Source organism: Hippopotamus amphibius, chromosome 11, assembly GCF_030028045.1.
Source record: "Hippopotamus amphibius kiboko isolate mHipAmp2 chromosome 11, mHipAmp2.hap2, whole genome shotgun sequence".
Taxonomy (NCBI): domain Eukaryota; kingdom Metazoa; phylum Chordata; class Mammalia; order Artiodactyla; family Hippopotamidae; genus Hippopotamus; species Hippopotamus amphibius.
In genome coordinates, this window is record NC_080196.1 from 64,078,845 (window position 1) to 64,097,867 (window position 19,023).

General features: G+C 42.9%; 1 protein-coding gene across 5 annotated transcripts in view; it reads right to left on the reverse strand.

Moving 5' to 3' along the window:
* MAPRE2 (microtubule associated protein RP/EB family member 2) overlaps positions 1 to 19,023 on the reverse strand; it is a 152,434-nt gene that overhangs the window by 90,937 nt on the left and 42,474 nt on the right. Inside the window, exon 1 of one of the 5 annotated variants that reach the window (XM_057699702.1) lies at positions 1,948 to 2,214. The exons of 3 other annotated variants lie outside the window; for them this stretch is intronic. In XM_057699702.1, coding sequence (XP_057555685.1) covers positions 1,948 to 2,066 — 119 coding nt within the window. In that variant the 5' untranslated portion in view covers positions 2,067 to 2,214. Of the gene's footprint in view, positions 1 to 1,947; positions 2,215 to 19,023 lie in introns of those variants that run through there. One more of the 5 variants, XM_057699706.1, reaches the window with a different exon arrangement.

Consider the following 19,023-nt stretch of genomic DNA (forward strand, 5'->3'; position numbering starts at 1 on the left):
TTTCACATAATACAGGGACTCAGACAGCAAACTGGAAATAGTTCAGGAAATGGAAATAACACCTCGGACTGAATTTAAAAGGTGAATACATTTTTATTTGAAAGCAATAATTCATCAACAAAAGGTAGCATTTAACCTTTCCACCAAGTGATTTTTCCATTGCCATTGCACATTAGTTCACAGGTGCAATAAAACCCAACCAGGCAACTGCCTTCATTAGGCCCATGTGGTAAAATTCGAACTCTGTCTTAAAAAGCCACTGCTACCTATGTGGCAGAGACGAAACCATTGAAGAAATAAGGCTTTCAAACGTATTACCTATAAGAGCAGTTTAAATAAGTGAGGTTTAAAAGCAACTCAGGGTTTTTGTTTTTAAATCCTATTTTAAGGTTTGGAATGTTCACAGAGAAAGGTGGAGGAGTAAGGGAGAGAAGGAACCCAACGCTCCAATCACATGGGTCTCCAAAAGGAAAGTCCCAGAGGTTGTGGACCAATTTTGGTTTATATTAAGAGAATAACAAGCACTTGGAATCTCTAAGGATGCCATGTCAACATATTACTTGGAACCATAGGCATGAGATTTTGGTGACCTCATGGGCACAGCCAAAATTAACTCCCCGTATTTATGTAACTGCCAGAGATGACAGGGCAAAGATTGCTTATAATTTTTTTTTTGAGTCATCTAATAGTGTTTCTTTGGTTAAAGAGAGAGGAAGTGGGGGTATTTTGGCTGTATTTTTAAAATATTCAACATTTATACACACAGACAAGTCTGCCCATAATACCATCTGAATGTTTAGATGAAGGCATTAAAAAAAAAAAAAAGAGTTATTTCCTGTTGCTCGCTAGCTGAGAGGATGCATTTTAGAGGTATGTGTGCCCTGCCTCAAAGCAAAAGCATTGTTAGCGGTTATCAAGGTAACATTTAAAAATAACTACCCCAGTACAAAAGAACTTCAGAGGAAATATGAGCGAAGCTATCAGTCTCCCTTAAAGTCTGGCCTTGAGCTGCATTAGACTCTAACTGCATTCTCCATTACATTGTTATCCTTATCAAACAATGCAAACAATTTTAATGAGCTTATCTACTAGAACATATTGCCAGATATGCTAATGTAAAAACGATGCCAACAGTACAGGCTAACTCATTAATCAAAAGGCTCACAATACAATAACCAAGATCAGTCCCATCCTCAAATTAGACCTCAGCAAAATACCAGGAATCACCTTCCTACTGTAAATAAGAAGGGTGGGCTCCCCCACCCATGCGGAGGCCATAAACTCCCAAGAAAATGCATAACAGCACCCAGTTCTTTTCAGGTCCACTGCAGTCCAGCCTCTTTCTAATAAACCTTGGGTTCTATGGAGAAAATTTTGGTGAATGTCTGACACCGTGACCTCTCCTGTCAATCCCTGCACCAATCAGCGAGCAGAATTCTTACAAAGCTCCATCAATCTGGCGGTTCAACATCACAGACTGCAGCTTAATCTAGAGGATTCCATCTTTCCTGCACACACACACATACACACACACACCACGGCAAGCCCAAACCTTTTCCTCGCCATCCTCCTGGTTCCCCGTCTTCAGGCACACCCTACCTCCTAGTTCCTTTAAAATCTAACAAGGAAGGAGGAAAGGAAGTGCTCCAGCCTGTCTCCCTTTGGAGAGGGGGAGAAAATTGCTTGCATTTTTAAATCAATGTGGGAGGAGAGAGATGGAGGGAGACCCCTTGCAGGCAGCAAACCTATTCACAAAATGCTTTCCATCTGCAGCCGGGAAACCTCCGTGCACACCCAACGTGACACATGGAAACAGATAGCAAATAATCACAACCGCCTTTACAAACGCCCGTCTGCAGCCGGGTCCGGGGGCAACGTCTGCCCCATTATATAACGGGCGGATTTCCGCGCGCCCGCCCGGCGCCGCTCCCGTGCCAGCCCCATTACCTGTAGGATCGCTCCCCGCGCACTGTGTGCTTCCGGAAAGGAATGATGGTCCCGTTATCCTGGATGATGTCGTTGTTGTTCTCGCCATTTGGGGACAGGGTTTGGGTCGGCCCGGGCATTGGCGCACTCCCGAGGATGGGAACAAACCGCTGTGGGCTGGCTGGTGAGGAAGGTGGCTGCGTCTCGCCTTCCCGCTCGCCTGCTCCTCGCGCAGACCGCGCCTGCCGCCAGCTCGCTGCTCCCTTCTCCCCGCTCGGCTCCCGCCCCGCCCTCCCGAGGCCCGCCCTCCCGGCTGCTGACGTCAAAGCGCCGGCAGCAGCACCCTGGTCACGTGGCCCGGCCGGTCCCCATAGCAACCCGCTAACTCATCACCTCGCCTCGATTGCTGGGCCGCGGCGTGACCACGCCAGCGGCTCCAGGCAGGCACCCGGGCAGGCCTACATCTGGCATGTAAAACCCCAGGCCACCCCCGGCCCCCCTTGCAGACTCGCCTGGGTCTGAAAACCAGCTCTTCCTCTAACCATTTCCTTTCCAACCCGAGCTCCCACTGCAGCTGTGTACACAAAAGAACGATTCAGGCAGAGGGGCGTGGGAGACCCTTTAACTCCTTCGATTCCAAGTTCTTGTCATGCAAATTAAACTCCATCTGGTTTCGGAAAAATATAAGACAACCTGGTAGCCTGTTTCTATAAAGTATATCAGACTAAAGGGTTAAAATGTCCAAGTTCCTCCTCCATTCTCCAAACAGCCACGGCTGCCTCCCCGCCAAAGTAGCCCCAAACCTGAAAAGCTAAGAGGAAGTTGCATTTCCTTCTAATCAATATACCTTTATATTAATAATGAGAAGATCAAAGATTGCAAATTAAGAGATTTTCTTCACAAAAGAATCCCTGAAAAGAGTTTAAAAAAAAAAAAAAAACAAGATCACCACCATTTTAGAATGTCATAATTATCCAAGACCTCCCAATTCAAATTCTTACACTGTCTCTTGATACAGATAATTAAATCTTGGTCATGTATTTTATTTTCTTTGAATTAAACACGAGAACACCCAGTTTAGTATTTGGAAGCTCTCAACATTCAAGCTGTTCTGTATCATTGCAATGCAGCTTTCAAATACATTGGCTATGAGACAGGTACTATTCTTATTACCATCTGTATTTTAAAGATGAGATTAAGCAACAGTGCTCAAGGTCACCCAGCCAGGAGGTAGTGAATTGGAACTCCGAAATGACATGCTTTTATCAATGTGATTGGGCAGTGGTGATCTATGTTTAATATGCACTCATACATGTTATAGATCAAGGTAAGAATCAAGTCCTTTACGTACTTCTCAACATGACCACTGTGAAGAGAGAGCCATGAATAGCATTGCTGGTACTGTGCAAAATCTATGGATTAGATTCTAAATTCAGGACAGATTCCAGATGTGTTCAGGGCTTTCCTTCAGAGAGAAGAGGGGAGTTTGAAGGATTCTCTGCTTATCAAAAGTGGTCTCTGACCTTTCCTGGGGTGGGAAGGGAAGGAGAGTTGGAATGTAAAAGGCAGAATAAATATATGTAGCAGAAAGTACTAGGCTCATGCCTTCATCTCCCTGTAGGGTTTACCAGCTTTATCATTTTGTGATGCAGATATTGAAACAAGTAAAAACTTTGTCATTCCTGACAATTCTCCAGCATATTTCCCTGCTAATAAGTTATTTCTGGCATCAAGCTTCTAGAATGAGAGCCAAATGGTTTCCAACCCAGATGGTAATGATAATCCCAAATAAGGGGCATTTTTTCTCTTCTACATTCTCCTTTTGAACTATATGTACATATTTTTAATATTGATTGATTGATTGATTGATTGGCTGTGTTGGATCTTTCCTTGCTTCACACAGGCTTTCTCTAGTTGTGGTGAGCAGGGGCTACTCTTCACTGTGGTGTGCAGGCTCCTTATTGCGGTGGCTTCTGTTATGGCGGAGCACAGGCTCTAGGCTCGCAGTCTTCAGTAGTTGTGGCACACAGGCTCAATAGTTGTGGCTCACAGGCTTAGTTGCTCTGTGGCATGTGGGATCTTCCTGGAGCAGGGATCGAACCTGTGTCCCCTGCATTGGCAGGTGGATTCTTAACCACTATGGCACCTAGGAAGTCCCTGAACTATATTTTAATAATTTTACTTTCTCCAGCGAATTCACAGTGCACAAGTTGATTCCTTCATCCATATCTCAACTTACATGAGAATTGTTTTTCATACAATAAGGATCCAATTCTGACCTAAGACCTTACAAGTTACAACAGATAAATACCTAAGTACAACAGATACACAGCAAGCCTCCCATGGCACAATGAGCTAAGGGGGCATGAGAGTGCACTTACTGCTACGAAGATCAACACTTCCTCTTACTATTTCTGTTACTTGACCCACGACTGTCAATTTCCTTACTAATTTGTACCCCTTCACAAAAGCTTCCCCTTTCTCTGGGGACAGTCTGAAGTTAAAAGGCACAGTCTACAAATTGAATATTTAATGTTTTCAGCATACACCCTCTCACTTGGGGCTCTTTACGATAGCTAACTTTTCCATGATCCCATATTTAAGTAACAGGTTACATAATTGGTGTTATGGTAGGGACTAAGTTTGTCAGAATTTGAATATATTATAGCTCATTGATTATACCAACTAATTTTGTTGAGAGAATACTCCCACTGTTTCTGGGCTGTTCATGAAGGAGACGACTATGACCAGGAATTTGGGTGAATGGGCTGAAAGGGGAGGGCTGGTGAGGCAGGTGGAGGAGGTACCTAAGAGCCTTGTAAATCTTCCCCCAGGACTGCTCTGAACCACACTACTATAAAGGGACCCAGAGAGCCCCCAGAGACTTGTGATTACCCTCCGAGATGCAGGGGTAACAGAGGTAATAATTTGAAAATATTAAACAGATGCGTTTTCATTCCTCTCCCCATAAATCAGGTTACCTGGCAGCCATTCTCCAGTTGAGCCCTAGGGAGAAGGGGAGGGCACATTCCACTTTGGGAAGGAGGATGCTAGGACACAGGGAAAGCACAGAATAGGCAGGAAGAGGGATGGGAGAGTACCCTTTCCGACCCCAAGGTTGGAAAGAAATGGGTGAAAGTGGGAAAAAGCAGGATCTCCCTTCTCCAGGTCCCTGAAGGGAGATGTTAGAGAGGTTTTGGCTTTGTTCTCAGCCTAAGGGACTTTCTTTTGCCTAATGAGGCAAAAGTCCCATTTGAGACTCTGGGAAGAGATGGCTTTTAAAGAGTATCTCCCCAACACCTTCTTCCTCAATCAAGATGCAGCCTTATCATGCTGGAGGTTAAAATCAGTGGCTTGGTACAGTTAGGCAGAGAACCCAGGGAGAAAGGAGGACATCTAAAAGACTGAATATTCACCCAAGAGATGGAGTGCTCCAAAGACAGTCTAAATTGGAAGAGGCTGTAATATTGTGAACTGGCAAGTTTAAAACCTGTCATTTCCCATCCCCCTCAGGGGGTGAAGAGAGTTGCACAGATCACACACACATAATTAAGCTAAAATCTCTCGTATACATCTGACTGTGGGTTAAGGTTTGTCTTACATACACAGATGTACCTCAAATAAAGCGTATGCAGACCATCATCCTAGATCTCCAACTGCCCCATGGAGGAACAGCACCTCTTACCAAGCATCATGGATTGAAGTTGGGGCTCTGGCACTGAAGCCTGGGTCCCTGGCTTAGTTTCATGACCTGCGGGCTATGTGACCCTAGCAAGTTACTTTGCATCTCTAAGATTTGGTTTCCTCATCTGTGAAGTAGGTGTAATAAAACTGGTTTCATAGTGTTGCTGTGAAGACTAAATTACATAATATATATGAAGCAGTTGACACAGTGTCTGGCCTATAGCAAATGCTCTTTAGTCGTAGATGCTATTTTTAAACAAGTTAAGCATACTCTGAAATATTCATTCACTCATTCACTTGACACTTATAACCGGGTTTCTTGTGTCCTAGAACCTGGTAAAACAAGAAGAAAAGTCCCAGGCTCTGTCCTCAAGGAACTCAGAGTTGTAGGTGAGCTAGATAAAAATATTGGCAGTTATGATACAACATGATGCTGTGATAATGGTACCATACAGTGTGATACGGGGCCATAGAAGATGAGCACCTAATTCAGAATGGAGTCTGGGAAGTAGGTCTGAAAAGTTTCTCCAAGTAGCTATTACTTAAGCCTTGGGGGAGTAATAATTATAACTTTTTTTGTTCACTTTCTCTGTGCTAGACAGAATACAAGATCCCTTAGGCAGGGGCTTCAACTGTTTTGTCCACTGCTATATCTTCAGTTTTAGTATAAGGGCTGGCAGGTAGCAGGCGCTACATGAATACATAATTCATTTATTCAACAAATATCTGATTTGATTCTCATAACTCTAATGATGAAATTGAGGCTCAAAGAGCAAAAGCAACTTGTCCAGGATTTCTTGACCCCAAAGTTGACAGGCTTCTCCACTAGGCTCTACTGTCATTTATAAGAGGAATGCTAGTGTAGAGGAGAGACAAAGGGCTTCTCAAGCAGATATGCTTAAGTACAGAAGTAGGAAAGGGTGTGATGTCCCCAGGAGATAGCAAGTTGTTTAGTATGGATGGAGAACAGAGTGCACGATGGCAGGGGACAAGGCCAGGTGCAGGAGGGGCTGTGGCCAAGCTATAAAGCTTGACCTTCATTCTGAAGGTGTTCTGGAACCTTCAGAAGTGCTTTAGGGAGGGAAATTCACAACGAAATTTGCCTATCAAGAAGGTCTGAAGCTGCAGTAGTATAGAAGACGTGATGGAGATTAAAATGCATCCAGCAGTGATGAAGGCCTAAACTTAGGAGCCAAGGGGTTGTAGGAGCAAGCACAGATCTGAGATTCAGGGGGAATAACTGCTATGATTTGCTGGGCTAACTGAATGTGGGCACGGATGCTTACGGGGATTAAGGGTGGGCCGTGAAGGAGAAAGATATTTCAAGTGAATCCTAAGTTTGTGGCTTGGGTGACCAAGTGGATAATGGTGTCTTTCATCAAGATGGGAAATACAGATTGACTTGTCCTTCTGGAATAAAGATTCTCATGGTGTGTTTTGGACATAGAGAAGTGCCCATAGGATATCCTGGTGGTGACAATGAGGGGTCACCAGGCTTCACACATAGTGGGTGTCAAGTATTGAGTATGTGTTGAATAAGGGAACATATGGGTCTTTGAACATATATGTTTGATTTGGAGATACATATGATTTGGAGGAAATTATCTCATGCGTGATCACTGAAGCTGACGGTGTGGCTGCCCTCACTTAGAGAGAAAGAAAAGGCCTGGGATGGAACTCTCTAAAAGCTGAGTGATAAAAAAGCTGCCTGCAAAGAGACGGCAAAGGATTCGGCCTGATGGGGCCAATCACAAGAGGGGGTGGTTTCACTGAGCCCAGGGGAGAAGCAGGTATCAGAGAGGAGGGAGGTGTCTCTAGGGCTAAACTTCATAGAAAGTTTGAATCACACAACCACTGGAGGCCCAGTGGTTAGGGCTCTGCACTTCCACTGCAGGGGGCACAGTTTCCATCTCTGGTTGGGGAACTAAGATCCTGCGTGCCACGTGGCATGGCCAAAACAAACAAACAAACAAATAAAAAACAAGAAATGACACAAAAAACAGATAAGGGCAGAGAAGTGTTGACTGGATTTGATAAGGTGCTCTCAGAGGTATTTTTAAGAGGTTGAATTTCAGGTCAGAACCAGCAGTGATTACTGAAGAAAATAAAGAAAACTTCAACAAGTAGGGAAACTGTAATTCTTAGCAAGATCACTAGTATTCTGACCTAACAAAGATACCGAAGGAATGAGGTGACATTACATTTAAATTAAGGGTCATGTATATAGTGTGAGCAACTAACTAGCATCAACAAGTATTTGCACTAAAAAGCTCTCAGCAGTATTGGAGGAGCCAACATGTTAATTAATGAGCACTTGTTAGGCACCAGATAAGCTGATCCTACCTCTGAGTCCGCATTCTATGGGGTCAAGGCCCATGCTCCCCACAAAAAGTCAAACAGATATTTAAAATGCATGTTTGGAGAGCAGGACCCGGCAGACACAGAGCAACGAGTGAAAAAGGAAACCAGCTGCCGTCCCAGTCCACAGGCCCAATCAAGGAAGATGGAACTGGGCACCAACCCAGATTTTAATTTTCTGAGTTCCTAGGTTATAGCACAGTCCCGTTTCTCTTGAGATTCAGGCCAGTGAGCACCGATAATTGCATCTTGGCAGAAATCATTGTCTCTCTACTTCTCTGACATGTGAGATTCATCTAAAACAGGGATTTTGCATCGCCTTGGGTTTGAGAAATCCAAAATACAACGGCAGAGAAGGTGTGAAATCATTAGCCAGGAACGGATGCTAAGCCTGATTCCATCCCAGCAGTACCTACGCATCACAAGTGCCTTTTCCAAGTTAAAATGTGTTCACTGAAGCTGATTATCACTGCTGTCAAAGGCATTCACAGCTGTCGCACCACCTTAGATGGGGGGGCGTCCTTAGACTGTTATCACCTCTGAAGGCAGACAGGAGATTCCACTTAGCAGTCACCACTGTTGCCCTGGGACAAGTAATTTCTCCTATGTGTACATCTTGGTATTTTCCAGTCCCTACTGGCAGGGACAGGTTATCAATCAGTGGCTTAAAATATGCTGCACACCCCAAATGACAGCAGTGAATAATACATGATTGGCCAGCCAGTGCTGCTGGCTCTGAAATCACATCAGTGGCACAGAGATGTACTTGAGAGTGGTCCTTGCTTGCTACTTTAACCCTCAGGCAAAGAAGATTTTATTTAGGTCTGATGATAATTCCATAGTATTCATATGCCTCTTGGCTTTTAGTAATAGCATTTTATTTAAGAAAAATTGGTAAATGTTTTCCCCCAGATGAAGAAAGTTCTCCTTCAAAGCCAACCTGAGCAGGTAGACTCCTCCAGGATTGACTTGAGATTACTTATCTTTGCAGACTATTTATCAGCCACAAGGATAGCTATGCCAATATGTTCACAAGGCAGAACTTTGCAAGCCTCCTTCCTACTTGCTAGTAAAATAGCAAGGTTTCTGTAATGTCAAAACACAGAACATGCCGTTGCGTAAGAGAAGATTTCTCTGTGTGTTGGAATTTGCTTTCTAATTCGCTTTGGGGATTTTCTCAAAGTTGGACTTACTTTTGTGGAATAATTTCTAGAACACGATGGGAATGCAATTCACAAACTTGCAGAACATTATAATTTCTGTAATCAATCAATCAATCAAATCTGTGCAATGTGAGGTTTCAGTCTATTAAATAAAAATATGCTCTTGAATTATACCATCTGGTTAAATTTAAGAGATTTAAACATGTTTTCCATAAAAATACAATGTGATAAATGTTATAATTGAAGAATGTATTAAGTATGACAGGAATATAGAAAAGAAAGTAACCATGACTGGGGAAATAGGGAAAGCTTCACCAAGGCAGTGATGTTTCTGTTGCAGCTCCATCATTCACTCACCACGAATTTTCTGAACGCCTACTATGTGCTAGGGAAAACAGGCGCTGGAGAGACAGAAATTAACAAAATAGGCAAAATTCTTTGCCTTCCTGAATCGTACACTTGAGCGTATGAGGTGCCTGTCGTGGGGTAGGAGGGTAGTTGTAGGAGATGAGGTCGGAAAGATCACAGAGCGACCAGAAAGTACAAGGCTTTGAATGGCCATTGTGAAGACTTTGGCTTAAAACCAAAGTTAGAAGCCAAAGTTAGAACCCTACTTTGTAGTAGGGGTCACAGCATCTATTGGCACAGATGTGGAATTCTCTCCAACAACGTCCACAATAATAGCAACACCTAATATTTCTTGGGTACTTTTTAGGGACCAAGTGCTATGTTTTAATTGGGTAGGTATTTTACTCCTCACAGAAACTTATGAGGAAGGGGCGATTTTAAATCCTGTTTGTCAGAGGAGGCAACTAGTTAAATAACTTAGCCAGATCATTGGCCAGGAAGTGGCAAAGCTGGGCATGAACGCACCCGCCAGGCGTCAAAGCCATCACTCTTATTCACTAACTCAGGCTGCCTTCCACTAGGGTCTGATAAAAACCTGGGTGCAAGAATGCAGAATCTAGGGTTGTGGAGAAGCAGGGATGAGACAGCAGGGCACAGAAGCAAGAAAAGGTAGATTGCTGTCCTGAAGGCAATTCAGTCTAGGGTGGAAGGAGGTAACGCCAGGAAAAGGGTAGAGGCAGAGAGAAGGAGGCGGGTAGGAATGGGAGACAGGACAGGAGAGCAGTATTCGTGGGAGTAAGGGATAGGAAACGAGGAAGGACAGGAGTTGTAAATTATGGTTAAGGAAAAGGAAGAGGAAGGGAGGAAAAGATACCAGGACTGGGGGTTAGCAGTATATGTGATTAATAGGAAGAATTAACGTTCTTACCCTTATTTATAGCAATTAACTAAATTCTTTTTCTGAGTAAGCCTCAACTATCAATGTACATTTCTTTGATACCTTCTGGAGGGGAGAGGAGACTACAGGCATTTTTTGGTATTTGTTTTCAAAGCTTAAATCTGCTTTCATTTTCACTATGCTAAGACTGTGACAATTCAACCGTCCAGCTCTAAACATGCTTCGTCAAATGTTCTCACTGAAATGTGTCCATGCCCAAGTTCATGAAATTCCTTTACTTCCTTTTCCTATTTTGTTTCCACATTTAAACGAAACACACCTTGCTGAACAGACTGGGTAGGAAAACGGAGAAAGGCTGAAAGGCATCTTGGGCTCAGTTGAGGGGCAAAGGAAAGGAAGAGACTCTAGGTACCATTAACAAGTAAATTATCTTCCAGAAGGCTCATAAGCTTTCAAGAGACAATTTCCTTAGGGCTCTCAAAAGTCAACCCATTGGACTTTATTTCTGACTTTGATATTAAAAAGTACCAACTGAATAAAGAGACACCTTAATATAAATTCACAGCCAAGGTGGAGGGATGGGAAGACAGGAGTTCAACAGGTACCAGTGGCCTCCAGAGTTTCAGAGCCACTCAGGTCCTAGGCCACCAATGGCAGGGAGGGTCTCTCTGAGCCTGGGGCTTCTCTGTCAAGGCTGGTGTGCATGGGGCAGAACTGTGGCTCACGGGTGGCTCCCCAACAGCGTGTCAAGCAAACATGAGGCTTCCAGCTGGGAAGCTGTGTGAGTAATGGGAGAGAAATGCCCCAATTTGTGACCTCATCCAAATAAAATTTTTAAAAAGAAAATTAAAGAAGCTTACTTCATTAAAAAAAAAAAAAGAGAGAGAGAGAGAGAGAATGCAACTGGAAATCATGAAGTAAGATTTAAGTTTCCATCAGAAATGTTTTAATTAGCACTTATGTTTAGTTTACTCAAGAGCCTAGAATGCCAAGCATCTTTCCTCCACTCACACTCACTATAGGATGTGAGTGTGAGGGGTGCAACTACAGAGTACAGCACACAAAAGCGTACAGGGTCACCTTCAAGTAGCTTCCATTTAATTTCTATGTGAAGGCATCAGACCCCCTGGGAAATCCAAAGGGCTCCTACTGTTAACATATAGGGAGCCACAATGAGTTAACAGTCAGCTGAAAAAGCAAGATCAATTCTTGGGATGAACTCCTCACACAGCCTGCCTTTTATATCCTCCCCCAAAGGCCCATCTCTAGTCTCTTCAATGAGGATGCAATCAGCCTTCAAAGAGGCAGCAATGAAATCAATATGAATGAGACATAATGGCACGTAGTACAAAAAGCATGTCTAGTGCATTTTTATTAATTTTGTCTTCCCCTCCTTTTTCTGGGAACTATCCCTTCAAACCTTGTGATTCTAGTACAGCTTGCCAATTGTAATATTCCATCCTCCTGGACCTAAAGATTGGTTCAAAGTTAGGTCTGTGACCCAAGCCAGGCCACTGAATATTTCTCTAGAATTTTAAAAAATTATAGCTGCAGTGTGTGTATTTTTGAGGTGGGGTGGGGGGAGGGTATCTTCCTTACTGAAGATAGCACTTCAGAATTAATATAGTATATAGTCAGGTAATAAACATAAATAACAGGCATCCAAATCAGAAAAGAAGTAAACCTATCACTATTTGCAGATAGCATGATATTGTATATAGAAAACCCCAAAGACTCCACCAAAAAGCTGTTAAAACTAATAAATCCAGTAAAGTTTCAGGATACAAAATCAATACACAAAAACCAGTAGCATTTCTATATGCTAATAATGAACTGTTAAGAAAACAATCCCACTACAATTGCATAAATAATAATAAAATAAAGGAATAAATTTAATCAAGGAGGTGAAAGACATGTACATTGAAAAGTATGATGAAAGTAACTGAAAGAATGAAAGAATATGCAAATAAACGTGAAGATATTCCATGCTCGTGGATTGGAAAAATATTGTTAAAATGTCCATATTATCCAAAGCAATCTGCAGATGCAATGTAATCCCCACCAAAATTCCAATGGCGTTTTTCACAGAAATAAACAATCCTAAAACTTGTATGAAACCACAAAAGACCCCAAATAACCAAAGCAATCCTGAGAAAGAAGAACAAAGATGGAGGCATGCTTCCCAATTTCAAACAATATTACAAAGCTATAGTAATCAAGACAGTATGGTATTGGCATAAAAACAGATTCAAAGATCAATGGAACAGAATACATAGCCCAGAAATAAACCTATAAATACATGGTCAATTAATTTATGCAAGGGAGCCAAGAATACACAATAGGGAAAGACAGTCTCTTCAATAAATGGTGTTGGGAAAACTGGACGGCCACATGCAAGAGAATGAAACTGGGCCACTATCTTATGCTATAAACAAAAATGAAGTTAAAATGGATGAATGAGGACTTCCTAGGTGGTGTAGTGATTAAGAATCCGCTTGCCAATGCAGGGGACCCGGGTTTGAGCCCTGCTCCAGGAAGATCCCACATGCTATGGAGCAACTAAGCCCATGCGCCACAACTATTGAGTCTGAGCTCTAGAGCCCATGAGCCACAACTATTGAACCCATGTGCTGCAACTACTGAAGCCCACATGCCTAGAGCCTGTGCTCTGCAACAAGAGAAGCCACCTCAATGAGGAGCCTGTGTACCGCAATGAAGAGCAGCCCCTGCTCGCCACAACCAGAGAAAGTCCATGTGCAGCAACAAAGACCCAATGCAGCCAATGAACAAATTAAATAAATTTTTTTTAAAATGGATTAATGACTTGAACATAAGACCTAAAACTATGAAATTCCTAGAAGACAACATAGGCAGTAGGCTTCTTGACACTAGTCTTGGAGGTGATTTTTTGCATTTGACTCCAAAAGCCATGGCAAAAAAAAGCACAAATAAGTGGGACTGCATCAAACTAAAACTCTTCTGCAGGGGAGAGGAAACCATCAACAAAATGAAAAGGCAACCTGCCAAATGGGAGAAAATACTTGCAGATCATACATCTGATAGAGGTTAATATCCAAAATATATGGAGAATTCATACAGCTTAATAGGAAAAAAATTAAGCAATATGATTTTTAAAAAATGGGCAGAGGATCTGAATAGACATTTTCCCAAAGAAGACATACATATGGCCAACGGGTACATGAAAAGATGCTCAACATCATTAATCATCAGGGAACTACAAATCAAAATCACAATGAGATATCACCTCACACCTGTTAGGATGGCTATTATAAAAATAAATAAGCGTTGGTGAGAATGTGGAGAAAAGGGAACCCTCATGCACTGTTGGTGGGAAAATAAAACTGGTGCAGCCACTATGGAAAACAGCATGGAGTTTCCTCAAAAAATTAAAAATAGAACCACCATATGATCTAGCAATTAGCAATGACACTCTGGGTATTTATCTGAAGGAAACAAAAACACTAACTCGAAGAGATATGTGGACCTCCATATTTATAGCAGCATTATTTACAGTAGCCAAAACATGGAAGCAACCTGAGTGTTCATCAACAGATGAATGGATAAAGAAAACTGGCGCACACGTGCACGCGTACATACACACACACACACACACACACACGTGTGTACACACACAAATACTATTCATCCATAAAGAAGAAGGAAACCTTGCCATTTGCAACAACATGGATGGACCTTGTAGGCATTATGCTAAGCGAAATAAGTCAGACAGGGAAAGGCAAATTCCACATAATTTCAATTATACGTGGAATTAAAAAAAAACAACAAAACAAACAAACTCATAGACACAAAGAACAGATAGGAGGTTGCCAGAGGTGGGGGGTGAAGGGTCAGTTAAATGGTAAAGGGGGTCAAAAGGTATACACTTCCAGTTACAAAATAAGTCCTGGCGATGTAATGTATAGCATGGTGCCTATAGTTAATAACACTGTATTGTATATTTGAAAGTTGCTACGAGAGTAGATCTTAAAAGTTCTCATCACAAGAAAAAATTTGGAACTGTGTGGTGATGGATGTTCACTAGACACTGTGGTGATCATGTCACAATGTATACAAATATTGAATTGCTATGTTGTACACCTGAAACTAGTATGTTATGTCAACTATATCTCAGTTAAAAAATAAAGTGTAGTGTCAATTGTACATTTACCATATTTTGCACAGAAGAGAAGTGGAGAGAGGTCATAGTTTGGATTAATACAGACTTGGATTTGAAAGCAGATGCTGGTTCTTACAAGGTGAGCAGCCTTGGACAATTACTTCTTCTAGCCTCAGTGTCTTCATCCAGAATGGGGGTAAAAAGATTTACAAAGTAATATTTTGAGATAAATAGCTGGGTTCCCACTTTGTCCACTGGGGCCATAATTTTTGACATTCTTCCCTTCCAGAGACTGGATCTATTTCTTTTCCTCCCAAATCTGAACAGGCCCTGTGGCAGCTCTGAGCAATAGATTTTGGTAAAAATTATGCCAACCAGTTCCTAGCCTAGACCTTACAATGACAGGCAGCTGCTGTCTTGGTCTCTTGGAAGCCAGATTCCCTGTAAGAAGTTCAGCTGCCCTGGGACTACCATGCTGTGGGAAGTAGTGGCCATGTGGAGAGGCCCCAGAGAAGCAGACCATAGGGAGGAGGGCAGGAGAGGAATGAGAGAAAGCAGTGAACCTGCAGAGTTCCTTGCCCCCAAACATGTGACCGAAGACACATCGTGCAGATCCAGCCACCATAGCTAAAAGTGATCCACTGTGTGGATCAGAGACAACTGGCCAGCCAAGACCTTCCTGAATTCCTGATTCACAAACCCATGAGCTATAACAGAAACGGTCAGCTTAATGAGTCTGGGGGTAGTCTGTTATGAAGTGAGAGATAATACCATCCTATTGATTTTCTATTTCTGTGTAATGAATCATCCCAAAACTTAGTGGGTTAAAACAAGAGTAATCAGGGACTTCCCTGGTGGCATAGCAGTTAAGAATCTACCTGCCAAGGCAGGGGACACGGGTTCAATCCCTGGTCCGGGAAGATCCCACATGCCGTGGAGCAACTAAGCCTGTGAGCCACAACTACTGAGCCTGAGCTCTAGAGCCCGCAAACCACAACTACTGAAGCCTAGAGCCCGTGCTCGACAACAAGAGAAGCCACCACAATGAGAAGCTCACACACCACAATGAAGAGTAGCCCCAGCTCGCTGCAACTAGAGAAAGCCCACAGGCAGCAATGAAGACCCAACACAGCCATAAATAAATAAGTAAATAAAATAAAATAAAACAACAGCAATCATTTTATTATCTCTTGTTATTCTGGCGGCTGACTGGGCTCAGCTAGGTGGCTGTCACTTATCTCTCCCACAACTGTAATGAGATGGTGGCTGACTACTGAAGTCATCCTAATGCTTCCTCAGTCTCACAGCTGGTGGTTGATGTTGCCTTTTGGTCGGGACCTCAGCTGGGGCTCTGGCAGAATGCCTACACAGACCTCTCCCTGTGGCCTGGGCTCCCTCCCAGCATGGCGCCTGGGCTCCCAGCACTAGGATCCCTAGAGAGAGGGCAGAGGGCACGGCAGCTTTAAATCTAGTCTTAGAAGTCACAGACCATAACTTTGGTCATACTTTCCTGGTCAAGGCAACCACTAAAGTCCATCAAGATGCAAGAGGAAGGGATACTGACTTTACTCATGTGCTCGACGGCAGCAAGGTCAATACCACACTGTAAGGGAGATGTGTGGACGTACTGTGGTAGCCACACACACCCTGCTTCACCTTCTCACTCCCCACTTCCTCAGCATGGGGTTGTCACAGCAGGAATTCCAGGGAAGAAAAGAATCAGGGCTCAAGTGCTAAGTTTCCAAATGGACTTCTAACCCTATGGCAAAGAGGATAACCTTAAGAAGTTTGTGGGCCTCAAAAGTTTGGTTTTCAATGACCAAAATCTTAAGATCCTTGAATGACTCAGAACCTAAAGTTGATGCCGTCAGTCATGAGACTCCATGACTAGCTGGAGACAGTTGAGGTAGAGGCCGCTGAGTATCCCCGAGAGGAATCCTGTCCTCTCTCCTATTCCCAGACACACCCCAGCCAGCTTGGGAATTTACAAATAGAAGGAACCTGTCCTTTTTCATACCTGGAGCCCTGAGGGATGGCAAAGCCACACAAAGGTTCCTGACTCACCACAGCACAGGGAAAGGAGGGGACAGGTGCTCATGAAGGGTTTCAGGTGACACCAATTCTTCGGCAAAGCTGCCAAATATTTCTGGGGAGGGAGAGAGAATGCACCTGACCCCATGTGGTAGTGACAGAAAAATCAGCAGAAAAGAACAGGCTTGTGTGCTGAGGGACAGTTGCCATGGGAACAACTCAAAAAATCAAATCTCCACTTAGGTTTTCAGAAGTACCTCGTCAAAATGTGGCATGGGGTCTACAGTCATCGCCGCCTTCTCTCACTTATTGAAGAAGCAGACCAGAGGCAGAAGCAGAAATTAGGTTGGCGCCAGTGGTTTGGACAATTCACAGTGCATTTAACGAGGAAGATTCTCCCCTACTTGGCTCCCTCTCTTTCTGCATCTCCTGCTTGAACTGGACCCAAATCTGGCGCTCAGTTTTCAATCCTCAGCACCTTTGCCCAGTATCCCTCCCTGTCTCTCTGATTCAGTCACTTACCTGTTCATTTCACAATGTGTCGTGTATGCCCCTCCCTCTCCTCTCCCACACCTGACACCCTGCTGCGGGCATCATGCCTGGCTTGAGAGACTCTGGAGGGGTTTCCTTGCTTCCTGATGCTCCTCTCCATGCTTCTAGTATATCGCCTTTCCTCCCTTCTTTTTCAAAAGTCTCCAGAGGCTCCCTATCATTTTCAGGATGAAAATTCCTTGTTTTACTTTTGGGGCTTCAGGTCCTACACAATCTAACTACCCTTCAAAACGTAACCCCCACCACATATGATAAAAGTGGAACTGAGCCTGGTTTACACTTAACTAGGAATGCTAGTTCTACCATCTGGTATCATCAGAAGAAAAGACTTCCTCTACATGTAATTAGCAGAGAGAAGCACATAAACGTACTGATTGTGACTCCTTTACAAATGTTCCTGTAGGAATAGATTCTTCCATGTGATTATTGTACTGGATTAGTTCAGGGGGACTGCAAGACCTCTAAGCCACCACTTTAAAATAACTCAGCTTGCTTCATCATAGAGCTCAGAAGAGGAGAGCAACTTGGACAGATGAATTATGGTGTAAACGTAACAGTATCTGACTTGTCCTTGCAGAGTCTCTGTCCGTCCAGGACGAGGAGAGAGAGCCAGGAACATTCAGCTACCGCCATCTCATCCTTACAATTGCTCTGACTAATCAGATTACATCACTAAAGTCCAAATCACTATGCTTTCAGCAAATTAAAATATCAGCTTAAAAATTCATAAGGTGATTATTGCTTACAAGAAATAAAGAATCGTAGAGCTGCTATTTCCTATTGCTGGTTAGAACATTCAAATTTCCTCACAGGGTAAGTTTTGAGGCTGGATGACAGATCCAAAAAAAGGCTCTCTGGCCGGTCACTTACATTTGGAAACAACCTGTTAAACAGCAGCCTCACATTCTGCACGCAAAACACTCAACTTAGGGTGAAGTAAATCATTCCACAAATGGCCTCCTCCCACATTCGCAATACTTGAGGAGAGTTCCTGAAGTTTGGACACAGTTCTGTGGAGCCAAGCCAATAAACTTCACAGCGGTTATGAAACAGCTGCAAATCCATGCTTGTGTCATGCTTTGTACAAATACTATATAAAGGACACATTCAGATCAAGAGAAGAAATATGGCTTTGCTAGTGTTAAAGCAAGACACTTGATTTCGCTAAGAAGACAAGAATAACCTCCAATGTATCCTAATGATGTGGTTCTAGTTAATTATGTGTGTATAGTTAACCTGGATTACTTTTATTTTATTTTCCCCATTTCCCCTCCTCCAAGCCAAAGAATCATTTACTTCCATCCTTTAAATTCATCACTCTAGCCATTTACAACATGGAGGGAAAACCCAGCCACAACCCCAAACAAAAAGAATCTGTCCAAACTCTCAGAGCTTCTTCATACTGATTTTACCTGGCAGAAGACAGTGCCTAATGGTGACGAGAGATGCTGCTGTCCATAATATTGTCTACAGTATAAAGATACTAAATTTACTGAAAAGACCTTTTCCTAATTCCTTTTGACTGTCAGTCAGGCAAATGTAAGAGCCAAATTTTCTGCATGATTTTACACATAATTATAATTCTCTCCAAAATGGGAAATGGAGTTAAGTGTAATTTTTGGATTCTGTTATCTCAGTAAATTTCATTAATCTTGAGATTCTTGTTTCCATTTGCTAAAGAAAAGCAAGTTATGTAGTTATCGGTATAACTGAAATATATTTGTATAAAATGCTTTGTTCTACTGCAGCCTGAAAAAAGTGGCATCTACAATCAAAAGCTTTCAGCAAATAATTGCAATGGATACTCCATGAGTGAGGGATGAGGTCAGAGTGTGAACGAAGGAAGAGGGACCTGGAGAGTTCGTAATTTATGAAGTGGTTTGAAAAGATCTCTATCCTTTCCAGCTTCAATTTAGGAGTTTAAA